Here is a 23022-nt window from a genome sequence, read left to right as displayed (position 1 = left end):
ACAAGAAGGGTTTCTATAAGTATGTCAGTACCAAGAGGAAGATCAGGGAAAGTCTGGGTCTCTTACTGAACAGGAGAGGCAACCTTGTGACAGAGGATGCAGAAAAAGGTGAAGTGCTCAATGCCTTTTTCACCTCAAGCCTTCACAGGCAAGGTCAGCTCCCAGACTACTGCATCTGGCCGTACAGTTTGGGGAGCCAACAGCAGTGAAAGAACAGGATAGGGACCATTTAGAAAAGCTGGACAGGTACAAGTCCATGGGGCCAGATGGGATACACCTGAGGGCACCAAGGGAGTTGGCTGATGTGATTACAGAGCACTGGCCATCATCTCTGAAAACTCATGGTGATTAGGAGAGGTCCCGGATGATTAGAAAAGGGCAAACATAGTACCCATATTTAAGAAAGGGAAAAAGGAGGATCCAGGGAACTACAGACCAGTCAGCCTCACCTCAGTCCCTGGAAAAGTCATGGAGCAGATCCTCAAGGATCTAAGCAAGAAGGAGAAGGTGATTACTAGGAACAATTAGCCTGGATTCACCAGGGGCAAGTCATGCCTGACCAATCTGATTGCTTTCTATGATGAGATGAAGGGCTCTGTGGATGTGGAGAGACCAGGGGATGTGGTATACCTTGATTTTAGCAAGGCTTTTGATATGGTCTCCCACAGTATTCTCATAGGCAAGCTAAGGATATATGGGATGGATGAATGGACTGTAAGGTGGATAGAGAACTGGCTGGAGCATCGGGCTTAGAAGGTAGTAATCAATGGCTTGATGTCTAGTTGGCAGCTGGTATCAAGTGGAGTACCCGGGGTCAGTCCCAGGGTGGTTTTGTTCAATATCTTCATCAACAACCTGGAAGATGGCATAGAGTGCACCCTCAGCAGGTCTGCAGATGGCACCAATCTGGGGGGAGTAGTAGATATGCTGGAGGGTAGGGCTGGGATTCAGAGTGACCTAGACAAATTGAAGAACTGGGCAGAAGGAAATCTCATGTGGTTCAACAAGGATAAGTTCAAAGTCCTGCACTTAGGATGGATCAATCCCATGCACCAGTACAGGCTGGGGGCTGACTGGCTGGGCAGCAGCTTTGCAGAAAAGGACCTGGAGGTTACAGTGGGCAATAAGGTGAATATGACTCTGCGGTGTGCCCTTGCTACCAAGAAGGCTAACGGCATACTGGGCTGCACTGGTAGGAGTGTTGCCAGCATGTCAATGGAAGTGATTATGCCCCTCTATTTAGCACTGGTGAAGTCACATCTCGAGTACTGTGTCCAGTTTTGGGCCCCCCACTACAGAAAGGATGTGGTCAAACTGGAGAATGTCCAGGGGAGGGCAGTGAAAATGGTTTGGGGCTGGGACACATGACTTGTGAGGAGAGGCTGAGGGAACTGGGCTTATTTAGTCTACAGAACAGAAGACTGAGAGGGGACCTAATAGCAGCCTTCAACTACCTGAAGCGAGGTTCGAAAGAGGATGGAGGTAAACTGTTCTCAGCGGTGACAGATGACAGAACAAAGAGCAATGATCTCAAGTTGCAGCAAGGGAAGTTTAGATTAGATATTAGGATGAATTTTCTCAGTAGGAGGGTAGTACAGCACTGGAACAGGTTACCCAGACAGACTGTGGACTCTCCATCCTTGGAGGTTTTTAAGACCCAGCTAGACAAAGCCCTGGCTGGAATGACCTAGTTGTGGATGGTCCTGCTTTGAGCAGGGTGTTGGACTAGATGACCTCCCAAGGTCCCTTCCAGCCCTTATTTTCTATGCTTCTATGATTCTAATATTACAACCAGCCATCTATAAATATGGGGTATAGACTGGAGGCAAATTTGGAGAACTCAGCAAATTCAAGAAGACTTGCTGCCAACCTGCATGCCATGCTCTTCCCACCTCTTGAGTCTGCCCAGCTGGTACTGGTGAGAATCTACATTATGTTGTCACGGGTAGCCAGATAGACTTTGGGGTACATGCTTGTGTTTTTTTTTGAAGTGCAAGCAGCTCAAAGGTCAGACTGTAGATCTGTTTCTGCCCCTTTTATCAGCAGCCAACCTGCAAGTTTACCTGTAATCTGGGTAACAGCTTGATTTTCATATGCCAGGTGGCGTTTACAGTACAGCCAGTTAGCAAAGGTCCTTCTCGTTGTGGCGCCTGCACAAACACGATTCTGTCTAATGACACACGGGGGCAGTCTTGCATTTGTTAAAGCCACCACGATGCTTCTTAAGGCTTTCTACCCAGGCCCGTGCAATCCCTTTGCTGTCTGAAAAGCCGAGTCCCCGCTTAGCCGAGAGCTTGCACATGGTACTTGAAATTCACAAAGAGAACCCAATTCCCGAGGGGCCGGCAGAGTAGAGTGCATGCTGGGGAGGGGATGGAGGTCCCTCCCCCCCAGCACACCTAGACAAATACAGTACATGTGCAGCAGGAAATTGCTGTTCTTATTGAAAAGAAAATAGATCTGCAGAGAGAGCTCTGATGGGATTTGCTCTGTGGCATACACAGAAAATCTGAAATGCAGCCTACTCCTTGGAATTCAGATCTCGCACTGAAGGAAGGGGGGGTGAGGCGGGGAAGGCGTCTCTTCCTATGATTGACTTCTGCAAAACACACTGATGGAAAATGTGCTTTACCATGATCAGATGGCCCTGACTAAGCAGGCAGAGGGTGTGGTTCTCTGGCTAAGGAAGTGATCTGAGATTGGAGATCAGGGTTACGGAGATCAGAGACTCTGCCACAAGTTTTCCACATGACCTTGACCAAGTCACTTAACCAGTCTGCATTTCTGGCCCCTGTCTGTAAAACTGGGTGGATAATACTTCTCCCCTCCTCCCCCATCACCCCTGCTTTGTTGGTCTTGTCTATTTATATTGCAATCCCTTTAACTTGCTGCATGTTCAAAAGCTTGCCAACTTTACAGTCAGAAGTAGCCTTTCCAATCATCTAGTCCAGTGATTCCTAACTGAGGTACTGTGGTGCTCAACCCTTATCCTACAAAGTAAGTGATGACTACTTCTCCTGCCAGATGCCCTGCTCCTCTGCCCCCCAGCAACCTCCATGCTCCCAGCAGCACACTTTGCCACGTGTGGCTGGCTGGGTGGATATGGACCGCACTTTTCAGCCCAGCTCATCCCTCCCAATCCTCCCATGCTCCTGGGGCTGGCCAGAGTGGACACAAGCACATGTGGCTCCAGTTGCCAGCATGCAAGTCCCCAGAGGAGCAGCCACAGCAGTTGGGACCGCACTTGCCCCCTCAGGTACAGACCAAGGGGTAGGGAAGGGGCAATGGAAAAAGCTGGGCACAGCAGGGTGAGGTCCTGCCCTCGCTGCCCTAACTTGGTACTAGCTAGAGTCTAGCTCCTGCTTCTCAGCTGGGGTGACATTAAATTCCAAAAAGTTATAAAGAGGTGCCTTGAGGTTAAAAAGGTTGGGAAAACACTGGTCTAATCAGGCTGGAGGACCCACACCCAGTTGTTCCTGTATCATGCCCATAACTTCTGATTGAGGCACAGGATACAGGGAATACAGCGTGTCTGCGAGGTACCTGGCACAAAGGGGGCCCTGTCTTAGTTGGTACTCTCCATGCTACTCAGTACAAACAATAAATAAAACTGCATCTGGAAGCCCCTTCCAGTATTTTTTTTCTGGCCAGCAAATGTCACAAGGAGAGTTTCACTCCTTCTCTCTCGCAGGAAGAGCTGTGAGCTACCCAAAAGGGACTGGTGGATGTATATTTTTTTAAATTTAAAATCCCTGGTAAAAAAAAGAGCTAGAAGATGACACTCCTGCTACTGTCTCTTTCCATCCCCAGTCACTTATAATTCATTGAGTCCATTTTCTAAGCATTAATTAAATGGACCAGTGAATATTATGCTGTGTAATGAACACAAAGAGCCTATCTTGACTGCCACCTCTCAGCGCGAGGAAGATAATAATGAACGCTGTATTACATATCCTGGAAGGTTTTTGAAGCTGCTGCGCCTCAACTGTTTAAAATTTCACCAGCGCATAAGCCTTTCAGCTGAGGTTATGTGCCCTGCACTGATCAGATCGTGCACCATATCCAGTGGTAGTTAGCTGGCACCCCAGTCTTAAACAGCAAAGCCAGGCAGCAACAAAAGGCAAGGCTCCTATTTCCAGTGGCCAAATTTCTGCAGCAGTGACTGTGAGAAGCTTTACTACAAATTCCACCCCCTCAGCTGGTGGAAATCAGGACAGTGTCTGGATTTAGCTGGAGTGACGCGGATTTAGCTCAGCGGAGAGTCGGGGAAAGCTATTCCAAGATGGCACCGGCAGTTGGGTGCCTAACTCCCACTGACTTCCCGAAGGAGACGTGTGCCTAACGTCTCTGAATAGCTCCCTGACAGCCTTTTCCATCATTTCATCGCTGAGATGTCAGGTCCTGCCAGGTGCTGAGGGTCTCCTGAGACAGTCCTTGCCTCTACCCTCCATTTTACCCAATTATTCAGCTGATCCTTTGGTTGGCCTTGCATAAAAACCCAGCCCCACATGTGTGAATTTAGCACCAGTGAAAAGTGCTTGGTAGCTAAAGTTATTTTTCTGAGAAGTAGGGGAAGTGAAGGCAAGAAGGGAATAATTTTCCATGTCCAAACTATGGAAAACCTGCAGGGGGGGAGACAGATCAGCTTCCATGGCCACCAACGCTTTCATCTCTTTACCAAAGAAAAGGCCAATGAATGCCAAATGCAGAGATGGATTTTGTGATGCAAAGGGATGTCCAATGGAAACCAAATCCAGCAAACAGTTGCTGGACCGCTACCAGCTTGGGCTGGATTTGGCAAACTACCAGTAACAGGTTCTAGGCTCTTTTATGCACATGCTCCGGGAGGTGGAGGAAGGTCTGAGAGCTGCTCTAATTTAAAAGCCTGGAGTGTCACATGTATCAGCATCCGCACACTGAAAAATGGCGATGGGGGCGCTTTAACTAAAGCTTGTTGAACAAGCTTTACATGTGATTTTGTAGCCTACCATAGTATCAGGGACTTCATAACACTTCTTTGCTTCTCCTGATGCCTGTGAAGCTTAGCTCATGCATAGGAATCTAGCTAGTCAAAAGGTTTTGTTAACAAAATGGTCAGACTCAAATGTTTCCTTGTTTGCCACAACATTTTAGCTTTTCCAAGACAGTTCACAAGAGATCTGGGAACTCTCTTGACAGTTTAAAGAAAGAGTCCAACTTTCTTCATTTCACGGCAAAGCAAGATCTCCCCCAGATTAGCGGGCCACCATGATAGAGGATCTGGCCCCAGTGCCCTCCCTGGCAGGGTCACGAGTGTGCAGGATCTTCAGAGAGCTCCGACTGGGCAGGGAGATGGCAGGGAGCCCCATCCTGACTGCCTGCTCTCCAGGGACAGAGGTGGTAGTGGTGAATGGATGGGTCACAACAGCATGAGCTCAAGTTGGGGGTTTGGGATAAGCCCAAGATCAGTGGAAGCAGGTGGCTCTGGTGAACCTGGCTATACATAAGGATCAGTCATTGCTCCAAAAGGAGGTGGCCCCTGGTCAGTGACTAAGGGAATGAGGCACGGGGGAGAAGGACTGCAGATGTTTGTGGCTGACCCAGGGGGCTGCAGCTGATAAACTTAAAAGTTTGTGCGGGAGAGGCTGGGGATGAATTCCAGCCTCCAGCAGAGCTGTCCATCCACTGCAAGGGCTGGGAGTTTGGAAATCAGTTGTAGCAAGGGGCCCCCCACTATGACAGTGCTGTGGTGTGGGAAGACCCCCTCCACCCTGATACACTATTTCTAACCTGTGAGAAAGACAAACAACCTGAGACACAGCGTTTCCCCCTCACCATTGACATGAATTAGCATAACTGAATGAAAACCAACTTTTGGGAACATTTTCAACCCAAACAAAGAGGTCTAGTTCCTGCATGTTCCTGCTATTTATTTCCCTCATTTTCAACCAGTCCTTTCCACAAAGTACTTTCCACTCCCAGGATGGAAAGCACTGGACAAAGGCAAGAGAGGGCCTCGAAGTCTGAGCCTTTCTGCTCTTAAAAGGAGGCAGAATGAAGCTCCCAAAGAAGCAGAGTCTCATGCTATTAATTTAACTATTAGATCAACAAAGTAACTACTTCCAGTCCTACTTTCCTATGATCCTATGGCTAAACTGGACTCAGCGTCTGAATGGAGCAAGATGCTCAGGTGCTTTGGCGAGCTCTGGATCTGGCCTATCATTCTCCCCACCACGTCAATGAAAACTTCTATGGATGATTTGAAAGATGGGAGACCCGTTTGCTCTCTGAAAAAGATAAAACATGATATGCACGTGCCTCTAATGGACTCCAACGCAGCCGCCGTTACATCCAGTGCTCATGGTAAATGATTAGCCTAGACAGCTCCAACCGCTGAGCTGCTTTCATGTTCAAGCCCTGTGTGTTAATGTTTGGGGATGCACACTTTAAACGCTGACATTTGAAGCATGCAGCGGGCCTCAGGAGGGAGATGAAAACAGAAAAGCTCTGCAAAGCAATCAGCTGGGAACTCGCAGGACAGGCTGAGGCAGGAGGAGCCTCTCCTACCTGCCCCGGTAGCAGATCCCTGCACATCAGTGTGGTCACCAGCGCCTCCCTCCCCCTAAGGCTGGAGAAGCTGGGTTGTCCCTCCGCCTCTGCGTGAAGCCGGTCTCATTCTGCTCTCAAATACCAGCAATCAAAGCTAATGACTGGCAATTTGGTACTGGCATGTAGGAGCCCTCACTTGGAGAGAGGGAGCTGTGTCAGCTTTCATCTCATCACTGGGCAGCCGCAAAATTTGGGTTTTCACGCTGAAGGTGATCTCATCTTCGGAAGCCCTGGCTTATATCTTCTCCCACCTTCTTCTCCTGCAGTGAGAGATCAAGCCACGGTGCATCCATCAATGTGCTTTTATCAGGGCTTTGAAAATGATGGACCTGTAGTGGAAGCAGCGATGCTGGCAACTAGGATGTTCAGGTCCCATCTCTGCTAATGATAAAAAGTGTGACTTGGGAAGGCCTGTTAAGCTTTGTGCCTCAGTTTCCCCAACTAGCCAACTGACCCTCTTATTTAGGCCCACGCACGCTTCTGACCTGCAACCTGAAGGGGGTCTTTGTAAGGAAGCCAAAGGACTTCAGCAGAAAGGCTCTTACTGGCTTTATAGCAAGCTCTGAATGAACCTCACCATGCAGGTGGTATGAGGTTCAGCCACCTCAGTGGAGCCACCTGCCCGACAGCCATCCACTGGGCCTGGGGAGCGGCTAGTGGATCTACAACCACTCCAGGATGAGGCAGGGATGGGAGGAAGGGGCAGGTGTCTGTGACAGGTGGGGTGGGGACAAGTGCATGGTTCTTCCCAGCACCCAGTGGTGCAAGGACAGGAAAGCTTCTAGCCAAATGTTCCTCCATAAAACCTCCTGTAGGCTGGTGAATGACCGTCTCCTTAAAGGGCAGTAGTTTTCAGGGGGATGGAAAGTGCTAGCTAAAGGCTCCATGATTAAAGCAGCTGTTCCAGAGAAGGAAAGATCTGGGGAAGATTCAGGAGTTCATTCCTCCACAGCATTGAGGCCAGATCTCAAACAGGCTGACTTTAGCGTGAGTCCTCTTCACCTAAGCTCTTCTGGGCACAGACCTCCAGCGTCATCTGCTGAAAACAATGGAGCAGCAAAAGCAGCTTGGCGGGTTCTGGAAAGCAGAGCTGTCCCTGCCGTGCCTCATCAAGTCCCAGCTCTTCAGGAGCTGCTACCTTGCAGCCAGCACCTTTCCAGCTCTGCTTGGGGAAACACAGCAAGGTTCAGTATGAAACTCTTCCTCCACAGCCCTCCTTCGGTAGAGGAAAGCAATCGGGTAACGCACACCGGGTGCTGGAGTTCGTGCTGTTTCTCAGAGCTCCCTGGTGGAAGACAGGATTGACCGAGCTGATTCAGCAGAGGAGCGAGGCAGACCTAGTGCAAATAACCACCGTCCCCATCTCCTCTCCAGCAGCCAGTTTACAACATCTGAATGGGAAAGGAGGTCCAGAAGGGGAATTCCCTAATGTGGCCTCAAGCTCAAACTGGCTGCTTGCTTTCCAAGCTGGGTGGTCTTAGGTTTTCCACCAAAAGCAATCACTCAGCTGCACCAGGTAACCGAGTGGGTGGCCTGTACGTCATTCCAGTACTGCTTTGTACTGGTAGAGCACCGTTCATCTGAGGAGCTCCAGGCACTTTAGAAACATTAGTCAGTTAAGCCTCAGAAAACCCTTTTGATGCTGTTTCACAGATGGGCAACCTGAACAGACATTTTGGGTGAAATCCTAGTTCCACTCAAGTCAGGGAGATCTGCCCTTTCTTTCAGTAGGGACAGGGACAGTTGAGGTTACACTGCTCCCCGCTCTCCAGTGGCTTGCTCCTACTGTAGCCAAGTAGAATTGCCATAAAGCAGAATACAGAATCTAACTTGTTGCAAGACAAGGATGAATCAGACCCAATGAGTCAACAACAGGCAAGACTAGAAACCAGGTGTTTTGGTAACCAGTGCCATCCACTAGCCCATCCTGCACTGCATTGGAGGTAACTGGTTTCTGATAGGACTGCTCTAAGGATCAGGATGTCTGGATCTGTACAATGCTCCCAGATCAGACGTCTCCACTTACGCTGCTGATAGCATTTTACATCCACTCGGTTAGGGTGCGATTACACTATAGATGTAGAGAATGGAGATGAGATCTGCCTGCCTTTCACTGACTCAAAGTGTTTCTGCTTAACCATCTGCTTAAGTATCATTGGTTGGACAAAATTAGGTTTAATTCTTATCCTGCCAACCTGCCAAAAATCCTTACTTTTTGCATAGTGCCTGCAATTACATTATCTAACAGTGTCACAACATGAGAGCTGACAGTACTGCCAGGGCCTGAGGTTTCCAAATGGGGCCGAAAGCACCGGAATTACTATTTTTTACTCTATTACATTACTATTCCCTCCCTCTCCTTTCTCTCCCTGGGTGACTTAATTGAAAGGAAGAAGGAAAAACTATTTATGCCTTTCTCTGAACACAGCTCGCTTCTATAAATGTATTCCAGTTAAGCAAAAACCAGAAATGATGTTATGGGGCTCCAGAGTGAAACTGCTTTTAAGATGTGTGTGTAATGGATGGCTCAGCACAGGGATGCGTGTGGTAAGCAGCAAAAGCTCCATTAGCTCCTTTGCTCAAAGGTCAGTCCTTGCACAAGTAAATCTTCTGGCTGGATAGAAGTTTCTCATACCTTTAAAGAGACTCTGAGGAGCGAAGCCTTCCCACAGGCAATTTATTACCCTTTCCCCATGGTGGATAAAGCATGGGGCCGCTCTGGGAGGGCAGCAATAAATTGTCTGTAGGGAGTCTTTTCTTTCAGCGAGATGCAAACAAAGTCTGAGTGACTGTATTTATGCTTTGTGGCTAGCCAGGCAGTGTGTTCAGCAGAGTGAGTGTGGGGCCTTTCCCAGAGCAAGCACAGGCCAAAGAAACAGGTTTAACACCCAGCTGTAAAAAGATATCTGCTTTATAGCAAAGCTCAGCCAGCATTTGTGGATGGGGCAAGTCAGTGCGGGAGAAATCTGTGTGGGGCAGCTGGGTGGGACTTGGTCATGAGCACAGGTTTAATAATGCTCTTACTTTTGCTACAATTTATGCAGCTTCCTACCTGTGGGGGTGTTGCACAGGATGAATATGGGGAGAGGGTCCAGTCTCTGGTGCCTCCTACCTCAGCAGAAACTGGCTGCACAGATGAGGCTGGGAATCCCCTTGGTGAGTCCCCACAGGCCCCGGGGCAGCAAAGCGTACCCCCTTACAACAACCAAGGCAGAGAGGCAGGCAGGAGGAGTGGCCTGACAGCTCCTGGCACAGGGTGACTGTCAGAATAGGGAGGTGAACGTGTGTCATATCCCCAGTGGGTGAATGGACCTCTAGGGATCCATGACACACCCTCCCTGTCTAGGGACAGAAGTTACACATGAACTGGTTTAAGTGATTGGAAACTGGTTTAAACCTGTAACAGAACATAAGTTCAGTGCACAGAAACCCCTTTCAAAATGACCAAAACCAGTTGAAGATAAACCTGGTTGCATAGGCAACAGGTGCTTCCTGAGTCAGGGGGGCACTTGCCCCCCCAGTGGCCAGTCAGCGACTGGGGGGGGATGGCCGATCACCCTGCAGCCAGTCAGTGAAGGGGGGCGGGGGGAGCCGCGGTTGACTGCACTGACTTGGAAGTGTCGCACCAACCCAGAAATGCCAGCGGGGGACCACAGGGATCGCTTCTCCTGGCGCCCCCACTCCCTGGCCGGTGCTCTCAGGGGGGGCACCAGCACTCTCACCTGCCCTCGCTGCCTGTCCAAATTCTCCTCAGGTCCCTGGGGCTGCCCTGGGCTGGGGACCCTGGGTTGGGGTGGTGGGGAAGCCCCCCCCCCACAAGGCAGGGGCTCCCCAGTACCCCCATGCTGGGTTGCATCCCTTCTGTGGCAGCGGCTGAAGCAATCAGGGGCTGGGAAGGGGGTGGGGGGAATTCCCCATGTCTCCCCAGGGCTGCCTGGGCTGGCGAACCCAGGCTGGGGGAATACCACCTGAGGGGGAGGCTCCCCCAAGGTGAGCCAGCACCCAGGCAGGGGGCTCTTTAACCCCCTGTGGGTGGGGGGCATCAGGGGCTGGAGATATTTGGCTGGGCTGGCAATTGAGGTACCTCAAGAATAGAGGACAGTTGCATTTAGCGCAACTGTCCCCACCACCATGATTGTCACGTGGCACCCAAGGCTGGGGGAGCACGGTGAGTTCCTGTAGGCAGCGGCGGCAGTGTTGGTGGTGGGTGTGTGGCGGCGGTGAGTGGTGAGCTCCCGCAGGCAGACACGGTGGTGTTGGCGGTGGGACCGGGCTGAGCGGGGAGCTTCTGCAGGCGGCTGCAGTGGTGTCGGCAGCAGAGGGGGGGAGGGACCGAGCAGTGAAAAATAAAGGACATAAAGGCGCCCGGTTTCATATCAATAGAAGACAGAGGACCAGAAAACCAGACTGTCCTCTATAAAACCGGATGAATGGCCACCCAAGCTGGCAATGGCCAGCAGGCTGGGAGATGTGCTGTAGCACCCCCTGCCTCCTGGCCTGGCAGTGCAGACCTCCCCCGGCCTTTCCCAATTGAAAACTGAATGTCTGTTCAGTTGGTTATCGGTTCAACCTATGCAGCTTAGAGGAAGCTGCCTAGATTGAATCGATTCAGCCTAAGGCTTTTTGATCATCTGTACTCAGCCCTGGTCTTTATGCTAGACTGTAAGTGGTTTGGGGCAGGAACTGCCTATTCCTAGAAGGTACAGCACCTTGTATAATGGCCCCCCAGTCTTATGTGAGGCTACTAGGGTATATTGCACTCTAAGCACATCCCACAAGCTTCAGTTTAAATGCGTTAAAAGCACTGCCTCTGGGCTGTGAGACTGACTGGCTGACCCTGTTTTTCTGACCCATGACAATGTGGCTGAGGCAGGCAGAGATGTGCCTGTGAGGGAAGAAGGAGCAAGGCAGTGGGAATGACACTCAACTGTCTGCTCTCCTGCTAGTCTCAGTTCCTGCTTCTTTTTCTTTCACTCTTACAGCCTGGTCCAGAAATGGATTCAGAAGCCAACCCCACTCTTCCCAGCCCAGTGCCATGTTCTCACCACGAAACCACACTGCACTGCATAAAGACAATCAGTTCCAGGTATGTTGCCATCAATAAAGCTGGGCTGGCAATCAGAATGCATCTGAACATTAAACCTCATTCTCTCATGCAGTAAAAAGCGTAGATGGATAAACATATGCCATTATGCACGAGACAAATAACTTGCTCTGGTTAATTTAGTGTGGTTATAGACACAGAACTGTGCCCCAGCAAGCTGCTGTCAACACCGCCCCTTAGTCTAATTCCTCAAACACCTGTGAAACCGAGTAGATGTGAATGACACACGTAACAGTGACGGGTTGTGACTGCTGCATAAGTGACTCTAGCACGGATGAGGATTGAGAATCCCATGAAACCATGTCTCTTATACATCCTCTGGCCAGCCTGGAGGTGGTAGCACACTTCAGTAACAAGGTGGTAGGTCCATTTAGCCCAAAGGACAATACATTCATTAGCATCTTGGCTCCACTTTTGGTTAGAGTGACAGCTGCTCCTAGATGCTTTTTCATAATGGTTCTTTTCTAATAGTGGAATATCGCTTTAAACATGGATTGAGAAGAGGACGGAAAAAACTAAAGTAGCTTACAGCATCATGCACACTGGAACTTTGACTACTAATTTCAGGTACTAGTAACCAGTTACCGATACAAATCCCTAGTGTAGACAGACAAAGCTGCATTAACACTGGAAGAAGTAACCTCTACTTGAAACCAGTGTAAGGGGCACCAATGAAAATCACAGCCCTTATATAGCTATCTATGCTAAGGAGAAAAGCTATACAGTGACATCACTGTGTAGTCATTAATGGAAACAGCAGTGCTCCGATGCAAGCAGGAGGTACACGGAGTCAGAGGCCCGAGAGTGAAAAAGCTTGGCATAAGTGCTTAAAGCGATCGGTATTTAAGAAGTCCTAGTAATAAAATCAGTCACGCAGTAGTGAACAAGTGACATAATGAACTGCACACATGTGCAGAGCAGGTAAATTGCTTGAGGGTCTTTGGAAGCAGCAAAGCACTGATCACTGCAAAGTTCCTGCCCCGTCTTACTCACTTTTTTCCAAAGCAGTAAGAGATGTTAATGCTAACTGATAGAAGGTGTCAAGGGTGAGGAGCCCATCAGTGTGTGCACTCTGTAACTCTGTAGGGAAGGAAGTGTTCAGGCAGGCACAGCTGATGCACAGGTCACCCTGTGATACAGCAGACAGAGAAGGGCAGGAGATATCAGGAGACCTGGAAAGAAGTGAAGACAGGGTGGCCGCTGCATACTATTTGACTGTTACCTGTTCTGGGGACTTCTGCAGGATGTGCGACTGATGTATGCACGTCTCAATTTCACCTTTCCTGCCCAGAGCAGGGGGGCTGGACCCAATGATCTCACAAGTTCCCTTCCAGCCCTAAACTTCTGTGAATCTGTGGAACAAGCCTCACTCACCGATTTCTGTTTCTCTTAAGCTTTCCAATATGCTGTTTCCAAACATGTCTTTGGGTCCCTATGTAAGTCTTATTCACATTGCTGGTCCTCACTGGCTCTCCTGTATGGGCAGTAGGGCTGCGCGAAATTTCGCTGGCTATTTCGTTTTGACGCTGTTTCAATTTGTTTCAAGCTCGAAACAGCGAAATCAAAATGAAACAAAAGGCTTCGAAACAGCCTCAAAACGAAACAAGGGCAGTCGAAACATTTTGAAAGTTTTGAAATGTTTCGAGTTTCGAAGCTGAGCCTGCTTGCAGGGAACCAGAAAGTAAGGAGAGGGAGGGGGAGGAGGGGGGAAGGACTGCTCTCATATTGACTTTGTAGCTGGCCAGTGACTGTGATCCTCTCCTGAGGCCCCTTCCAATCCCTGTGCTCTGGGGGAGGAACAAAAAAACAGCATAAAAAGCATTGTTTGAACTGAGCTTTCTCTGTGCCTTCATGCTTACAAGTGACACAAGTTTTGCTCTGAACAGTTTGAGGTGCAGTTTCCCAGAAACCCCTGTACCAATCTCCTTGAAACGTGGCAGGCTTCATGGCCTCAGAAAGAGCTACCATCCCTGCAAGATCCATCCAAATCAGGCAGGAAATGACAAAGTTACAGGCAGTTTCATGCTTCCCCATTATAGCCTATGGGTGAAATGTTGAAATAGCGTTGAAACCGTTTCAACAAAACAAAACAGAACAGAACAGTGGTTTTGAAACAAAACTCGAAATGAAACACTGCTCTGTCGAAACGGCCAAATGGAAGTCAAAACAAAATGGTGCTATTTCGCACAGCTTTAATGGGCAGCTGCAAATGTAATGTATCTGTAGTTCTTGGATCCAACCCCAGTGAAACACAGGAATCTCAGGTGTAACCCACTAGTGGCCACACATGGCCAGAACTGGGGCAAACCTTCACTGTAGATAGAGCTAAGTTAGTACAAGGTGGGCACATCTACCCAAGACGCTATGTTGCTGTAGCATCGGTGGGCATGAACAGTGATGCTGACGCTCCTGCACTGTAGTGTTGGAAATGACCCATGCAGCGCCGGGACTGCACACTAACTGTGGTTACTGCGCAGTCATTTGGTACTTGCTTAAGCAAGTCCAGTGAACATGTAGATGTTCCTGGTAATGTGCACAGTAACACCATGCATCTTAGATTTCACTGCTGCTACCACTTGAGGCCCTTTTGTTCTACAGCAGCCAGAGTAACCCAGCAATGGGTCTTGCTTGCTATGTGCAGTGAGTCAAGAGCCCCGTCTCCCATGCTCACCTGTAGCCCATCCAGTAATAATCAATGGGCATCACAAGCTTCATTTGAAGGATTCATAATGGCCAACTATGCTTCTTTTGGGGGAGTGTAGTTCTTCGAGGAATACAGCTCTCATAGTGTTCAAGAGTCTTTCACAGCATCCAGGACACTACCTCCTCACCTGAAGCAACAGCTCATTCCACGAGACCAGTATTTTGACTTAGTGAGATTAGTTCTGCAGCAAACTAGCTGTACTGGTGAAGGTACGGGAATGGGAATACTCACCAGAAAGGAGCTGGACTGGAAAAAACAATGTGTTTGTACATGTAAATTGAGAAAATTGTAACAAATTTCCCAAAGGCAAATGAATCAGTTCCACCCTGTCTACTCTCTGTTCGCATATTCCCTGCAAAGAGATTGCTGAACCCGCACAACACCAAGGTTGTTGTTTAAAGCTAAGAATTTACTGAAAATTAAGACAAACAGTGCTGTTTAGAGGCTAATTCATCTGTGCCATGTTCATCTTTTACCCTGAAACTGTGTTACCCAACTTTGCCTTCTTCTCTGGCCCTCCAGGCTGGGCCAAAATACTAATGCCTCACCTGTTCTCCCTGTATTGCTGACATCACCAACTCAGTGGCTCCGTCTTGCTTCCTGCTCCCTTCCTAAGCCTTTGACCTTATGGCCGCCTGGGTCTCCACACGTGGCTGCATGGCTTCTATCACGCTGCCCCCACGTTGGGTACAGTCTTCCTGTACTCATTCGCCAAGCTTCAGCTTTCAAATACCTCCCTGAAATCTACTTCTGCAAGCACCCTTCCCCTCCCTCCTCCTTTATCACCTCCATCACTCCCTCCACTGGACATTGTCCTGCCTCTCAAGCTTATCTGTTTTACTTGAATGGTGCAGAGAATGGATCTCATGGGGTTTTAAAAAAATATTTACATCAATCCCTACATACATTTTTTGAAAAAAGAAAGGGAGGCTGGATGCTGATGCTCAGATGAGAGCTGATGGCTGATAGGACAGTGCATCACTCCCCCTTTCTCTGCTCCAGGGCACCTCTCTCTCTGTCTCTCATATGCGGCTCTGATGGGATAGTACGCATATAAAGGGATATTAACAGATAGTATCATAAAATTATATTGCACAATAGCAGCTGTGGAACAGTTCACATCTGCTCAACCAATTCTGCCCTCAGACATTTGTGTACTTTCCATCAGAAACCTTCCAGATGAGTACTGCATAAAAATCTAATACAGACAGGTGAAGCAGCTTTAGTGGGAATTGCCTAAGTGTGCAAGGGTGGAACTGCGCCTTGTAAACAAATATTGCTCAATAAACCTGCAGGATAGCCCTGATTTTGAAAGAGGGGCAGGGAGATTTTTGGTCCTGTAATGGACAAGAGCATAAGCGGAAAACAGGGTAGATCTGCAACAAAATCAGCGATGTACAGCATCAGCTTTTGCAAGCAGAGGGTTTACTTCATCAGGTGCAGAAAGCAAAGTTGCTAAATAGAAAGCAGTAATTAGAATACATAGGGAAGGGGGAAGGAATAAAGGGGGCACTGTTGGGAGAGGCAGGGTGGGTAGGAGAGAGAAAATCAAAGCAGTTAACCCACTGAGGGACATAGGGCTTATATAAACTAATCCAGGTAATGGGATAAAAAATCATAGTCTTGGCTTAGACCGTACTTAACACAATCCAGTCTGCGGATGATTTCTTGCTCCACAATTTAAGTTTGTTTTTTGTGGTTTTGTTGTCATATGAGAACAGCCGCTCTGCGGGATGTCCAGGGAGGATGAAGCGTTTTGTCACAGGCCTGCCCCTGCTTCTGGTTGAGTGTTCGTGGGTGTTCATTCATTCTTACACGCAGGGATTGCCCCGTCTGTCCCATGCAGACAGCAGAAGGGCACTGTAAGGAGGTGATGGCACATGACATGGGAACACTGGGCACCAGATCCAGAGCAATGCTGTGCTCTACGGGAGCGTGTAGCAAGGTGGCTGTAGCATTATCCAAGAGAATCAAATACAAGGAGGAAAATTTATCTTTGAAAGAGACCTTTACATTTTGTTTTGGAGATTCCTCCATTTCCTCCCCACCCCCAATGCCCCCCCCCCGAAGTTTCTTTCTTTTAAAAATAAATATGGAGCAATCTGAACCATTTCTTTGGTGGTCACTTTACTCACCAGACTGCTGCAGGCATTTTAAGGATGAATAAAATTTGATAGTCACATGAAAGAGAAAAACATTTCTTCCTCAGCTTTCCCTTCCCCCTTAATTACCATCTCCCTACTCTCGCCTAAAGATTTGGGTCTTTAACAGCCTGGGTGAATTATACATTTAAAAATACAAGAGAAGTAAATGCACAATCCTTAAATATTGGTACAGAAAACAGAGTCCTCTATAATGAACAACTGGTGCTGTGAATGATTGGTATTGATATCCCTCGATACTCATGTTCATTCAGGCTTTGTTGAATTCAAGTGCAGGTAATACAGCAGATGGAGCCACATGCATCCACTCAGTCTTCTATGAAAACTGTGTCACTAATGACAAACAATATGTGACATGTGCCACAACAGCAACACCTCTGCAGAAGCCAACAAAAGATGCCCCAGATGTCTCTTTATTAGGAAAAGAGGGCTGGAAGGGACATCATGATGTCATTTAGTCTAGCCCTGTGCTGAAGGCAGGATCATCCCTGACGCAATCGTCCCAGCCAAGTGTCTGCCTAACCTCCTCTTGAAAATTTCCAGGGATGGAGATCCCACAACCTAGTCCAATGGATAACCACCCTCATAGTGAGAAGGTCTTCATGTTGCAGCCTGTGGGGAGAGAACTGAGATCCAAACAACCCGAGCTAAACCTCTAGGTGTTAGCAGGAGGAGGTCATGTCAGCCAGTGCACATTTGCTACCCGAGGAAGGCAAGACAAGTGTCCCAGCTACAAGAATCTTCACGTCCCCATTATCAGGGCTTGCTTCAGTTTCAGAAACAAAACCAGAAGACATCAGCTCAGACTACTGGGTAATACCCACACAAGGCCTTTTCAGCTGGCAGGAGAATACCCCACTGCCTCTCCTTTTCTTTTGGCCCAGATCAGTGTTGTGATGGGCACCTGTTACGTGCTGCGAGAGCGTTGCCAACTTGCCCCAGGCCTATCACACAAGAGAACCAGAGGTAAGTAAAACCCATTACTAGTTCTCAAAGCACCTGGCATCCCATTATGTTTCATGTTTCAGCCTGATGTACTAGGATACTCATTACAACCATGGGTGAAAGCACAACTCACTGGTCGGCATGTATTTCAACTTCCCCTTCCTTGGTAACTGAACTCTGACCTTTCCCAGATGAATCACAACTATAGAAACACCAGTCATTCATTTAGTGAACTGCTGTACTGATGCATAGCTCTAGAGATACCTCTTTATCCATGGTAGACTGGTTTCTTGATTGCCATATACTGCAACAAGACAAATTAGCATTTTTAGATGATCTGTATGGTAATACTTACGGTTGGTTACCTGCCCCTAAAATAAAATGTATACAGTGGTTTTACAGTAAACTGCTGCTCATTTTCCGAAGTCAGTTATTAGTTTTTTTCAGGAAAATTATCATTGTCTTTAGTCAGATTTTTGCCTAAGTAAAGGCTTCTGAACTTGACTCTACAAAAACATGCTTGACAATTGTGTTTGGACCACTACTACTGAATACTGCTCCGCTTTTTTAATGAGCTTGTTATTAAGTCACCATGTGTTTAGGTAAAGCACCTTTAGAGAAAGGTGCCAATCATTGACGACATGTAGGGTGCACCCCCTGAGATCGGCTTTGTATCCCCTGGAAGCTCCAGCCACGAAATCACTGGCTCGGCGATCGGCTGGTGAGGGACCACCTCCCCCTCCTTGTCTGAGATCGGCCACTGGGGGACCCCCCTCAATCAGTGATCTGGTGCCCCCCCAGACTCAGGAGGCACCAGTTGCCCATGATGTCAATAGTTTTATGTAACGGATTTTAGATTTGGGCCCCTCTCTCATACTACGGATCTAAAATATCACTTGTAGAGTAACCTACAATCTGAAGGCATATCAGGTCTTCTCTGGACTCATACTCTTAATCAGTCCAAGCAGAAATGGGATTCTCACAGTGAATCTGGGACTGCAAGTTTTGGAGATAACAGAATAGTGTCAGCCATCCCTTATGTTTCTCTATAATTGTATGAGTGCAGTGAAAAGCCAACTTAAGGGGAGTGATTTAATAGTAAGTCTTCATTTATTGCGGATACTATGGAATGAGCCAGGCTGATGTTGAATATACTGCAATACCAAGATGGAAAAGTGCCATCATACAAAACACAGCATCACTTCACTGGTTAGTTCTAAGCATACCATTAAAAAGCCAAAACCCCCAACTTAATTTTGTTCATATGCCCATCCCAAACCCCAAGTCCTTCTCCTGATTCTTTCAAGCTGCCAGATCATCAGCCTAATGCATTACAGCCATTTTTTCTTGGAAACTATTTTCCTCAGAGAGAGAAAATTTTATATTATGACTGTACTTATACCCATCAAAAACCTCTAGTAATTCTCACACAATTACTCAAGATGAAGAATCTTTGAAGTTAGTGGAACTTGAGAGCTTGAATTCGCTTCTGTTCAGATACAGGTTTTAGAGTACATTCATCACTGACATGTTGTCAGGAGATACGTTCACAATTTGGAATATAACACACCTCCGCTGTTAAGCTCCACAAAATGCCACAAAATGCCCATAATTTTTCCAAGTTAGATGCTCCATTACACAAGAGTGTGGAGCACAACACATGATTTCAATGGAGTTACACTAATGGAAAAGGGTCCTTGTATATGTGATGAAATTGCCCCTTTAGTGGTTTAATTGCCCTTTTTAACAATTTAATTGTGTAACAGTGTACACGTTTGGTGGCGTATTTTGATTTAAATTACTTTTTTATGTAGCAAACTAAAACACATCCCATGTATTTTAGTTTGCTACGTAACAAATTACAGCAATATTCGTCACGTGTACAAGGGCCCCTAGTGTCCTTGCTGACACAACATTTGCCATTAACCAGAGCAATCTGGAGGAAGTGGATAGTTCAGTGAAGAGGAAATGGGCATTTTTCTGCCAGGTGGCTGGTTCAGCTCTAGCTTGGATTGATGCTAACCAAAAGGTGTGACTCAGGTGGTACAAAAGCAACAACTTGGTAGTCTCAGACGTTTCTCACTACAGATGTGTCCAAATTAAATAAATTAGTTTAAACAATGTGACAGTTGGCACCAAATGATGTTCCTGTTGGCAAACTGAACGAAAATGAGCTGCTTACTCTAGGTTAGGCTTGAGGGCTATAATGTCACTTTGGGAGAAGCCAATGTCTGTGTTACACCTGATTAACTTCTAACAAGAGGACTTCACCCTTCTGGGCTGTTGTGAGCATAACAAAGGGGGAAAAGGGTTACTGGCGCATCAGCCCTAGGTGCAGGCCCAGGAGGGTGTGCTAAAATACCAGCTGCACTGCTGGCTCAGCTGCCAATGCGCCGCCAGCAGTGCAGCCACCGATGCTGCAGGGCATTCAAGTGCCCATTACACCAGGGCTGCTGGCTTCAAAAGAACTGCTCCTGGTTTATACTGCTGCGAAGACGGAAAGAATCAGCCCCAGTGAGATCCAAAAATGCACGAGTAAACAGTTGCTATTGTGTTTACATGCATCTCTCGGGAGTCTTAGGAAAAGCAGAACAAGAATGGAAAAGCTCACTTTGTTGACGGGTCATTTTAATTGTGCACCCTGCACTCAGGCACTTACCTGACACAGAAGTACAAAACCACCGGTCCAGACTTCTTGGGGAAGTCATGTTCCAGTACTCTCCGGTCCAGCTGAAGCCAGTTTAAATGTCCCCTAACAAGAGAAGAGAAGAGGCGCTCGTTAGAAATAAGAGGCTCCTTGCTACACATGGCAATGGGGGCTGAGGGTGTGAAAAAAGGAACCAACATGTATGATGTACGCTCTTGGCTACTGTATGATCCTTGAGAAATGCACAGAAAACGTTTGACAGAAAGAGGCAATATTATCTTGGCCACAGTTCAGCCCAAGTATTTAATAGACAAAAGTTCAATCTGTCAGGGTGAGAGCTGGCAGCGCAGAATGAGAGGACAGACCACCAAAACGATAAGAGCGTCACTTTTTATTAGTTCCCCCGGTGTGGCTCCGTCATTAAAAGTCTGTCAGGATTTTCATTAAAAATCCCGATTGTTAGGAGTTTGTACAATGCCTGTAATATTTCACTCAAAGCCAGACCCAGCCACATAAAGTCTCAGACAGTTTATTTACCACCCTGCATGCCAGGAATAGCCTCCCAGTGCCTGCCAGGCCTTTTTCTTTCCTTTTTCAGAGCGCGCCTGAAAAACACAGCTGTTCCATGAAACGTTCCAGCTCCAATTACCACATGCTGCTCTCTTCTTGCCTAGATGGTACCTGTCTCTGTTTCTTTCTTCTATAATTTATCCATTTGTGCCTTTCCATCCTGAGCCTTCCCAGGCAAGAATTCAGGTCGTTGTCACATTCCTTATATTGTTAGCTGCTGTGTGCATGTGCAGCACTATATAAATACCATTATTTGTATTACAATAGTAGCTAGAGCCCCTAAATGAGGTCAAGGCTGCATTGAATTAGATGTCACATAAACTTTTAGGGTCCCACCCAAGTCACTGGCAGTTTTACCAAGGCTCCTCTTGTGTGAGGACTTCACCGATGGAAATTTTGCTATTGATTGCAGTAGGGCCAGGATTTCATGCAGAGGGAGTGGCAGCCTCTACCCTGAAAAAGCTGACAGCCTAAAGATACACGAGGAAAGAGGGATGAAGTGATTTGTGCCTGAACACGCAGCAGACCAGAGCCAAAGCTGGGAACAGAACTCAGGTCCCCCGAATCCCAGCCCATGAGGACAACTGGATTGACTCTGTTGTAAAAGAAATACTAAATCCTGAAAAATGGCAGCTATTCAGCAATATAGTGGCTGAATGTAGCTGCCAGGCTTGCAGAGTCCCTGCTTTCCTCCTTAGAAAGGTACAAGCAGTAGTTTTAGGAGGGCTTTTATCTCCTGCATTCAATCTGACGTTCCTGTACCAAACCTTAAAACCCCAAGGACTGGCACAGGGAGGTGGCAAGGGTAGTTCCCACTTTTATAGAAGTGATGCTGGGGATGAAGGTCGCCAGCCAACCAGCTGAGAAGGGGACAGACAAAGGTAAATAAATGTTAACATTAAGTTACATACACTCAGGAGCTGAGTAACGGGAAGTAAACAGTGATGCTACGGTGAAATCACCCAAGAAGAGGTAACTGGTAGAAAACACTAACACCATGAGAGATACATTTGCGAATCTTAAACTCGCCCACAACTCTAAAGGGCTCCAAACCAGTCTCTGGTCCCATAAAATACTTAATTGCTGTCTGCCTGGGCGCCACGTCTGAGCCCCACTGCCGCAGCTTGCAGTCCTAGCTCTGCTGCTCCTTCTGACTCTGGCCACCTGTCTCCCTCTCTTTGCCACCACGAGCCATGCTCCAATGCTGATACTTCTGCTTCCTCCTGCTCCCTGCCACCTTCTAGTAGTTGTAGTGCACATTGCAGTTCATTCCTCCAGGCCCCTGGAGGCTTCTGGGCATTGTAGCTCATGTTACACTATTACAGTAGGTGACATCCAACATCACAGTACTTTATGGCTGCCCAGGCTCAGAAATGCAGTGTGGGACTGGATGCTTGGTGAGCATCACACAAGTACGTCTCCATACAGCCACGCAGACCAAGGGGAACCATTCTACCTCTGTATCTTGTCTTTGTACAATGCCCTTGACTGTATTATCTGAGCACTTTGAAACTCCTGCGGGGCTCAGTTCTGTACTGTTGACAGCTGTGAGTTGAGGAGCAGGCACTTGGTGAGTTTGAGAGCGCACGAAACAAGCTGGTGATTGAGGGCCTCCTTGTTCCCACTCTTTCTGCAGGAGGAGGGGACAGAGGGTGGATCAGAGTAGCCATGGGGCCACCTCTGTGGTTGTTTCCTCTCCGCCCCGTGCTCTGTGTAAGGGCTCACACAAGCCCCCCTAACCCAGGAAGTCTACTCAGGGCAGAGGAGGTAAAAATTGAAGATCAGCTGCTTTCTCCTGCGCTGTTCTCTTTGCCTCTGTGCCATTTACAGTTGGAAACATCAGCTGAAGTGAATGCTGTATGATTGCCTTGGCCCCACACTGTGACTGCTAAGATGCAGCTGTGTGAAGGATGTTGCCAGCGGAGGCAGAGAGCTGGTAGAGCACAATGGCAAGAACGATCCTTTCTATGTGTACTGGTCCCCTGATCTACAGATCCTGAAGAAGCCGTGGACTGGGAGACTACACCCTCTGCTTCTTCTAAGGCTCCTAAAACTCCACATACACTTGAGGGAAATTATCCCGGTGACACTGGGTCTTCGGCTCCTTGTCATGGCAAGCTGGTATTATCACATACATGTGATCATTGCATGTGATGCTGTGACAAGTCCTGGTGACACATTTATTCTGGACTTCTGTCATGCTGGGAATGGCTCATTATTTTGCGCCTTGCAGAGTCTTTCCAACTGTTTTCGTTTGGCAGCATTTTGCACCGGTGATCTCCATAACTTTCTGATGCTCTGT

At 47.8% G+C, this 23022-nt stretch overlaps 1 protein-coding gene across 3 annotated transcripts in view; it reads right to left on the bottom strand.

Moving 5' to 3' along the window:
• Nucleotides 1-23022, bottom strand: part of FRMD4A (FERM domain containing 4A) — a 287505-nt gene that overhangs the window by 92278 nt on the left and 172205 nt on the right. For all 3 annotated transcript variants that reach the window (XM_025202284.1, XM_014519241.2, XM_025202285.1), the window contains exon 4: nucleotides 20163-20255. In XM_025202284.1, coding sequence (XP_025058069.1) covers nucleotides 20163-20255 — 93 coding nt within the window. The remainder of the gene's footprint in view (nucleotides 1-20162; nucleotides 20256-23022) is intronic.

The sequence above is a fragment of the Alligator sinensis genome, unplaced genomic scaffold (genome assembly GCF_000455745.1).
Source record: "Alligator sinensis unplaced genomic scaffold, ASM45574v1 scaffold1216_1, whole genome shotgun sequence".
NCBI classification, from domain to species: Eukaryota; Metazoa; Chordata; order Crocodylia; family Alligatoridae; genus Alligator; species Alligator sinensis.
Note: the sequence above shows the minus strand (reverse complement) of the source record. Positions and strands in the feature narration are given on the sequence as shown.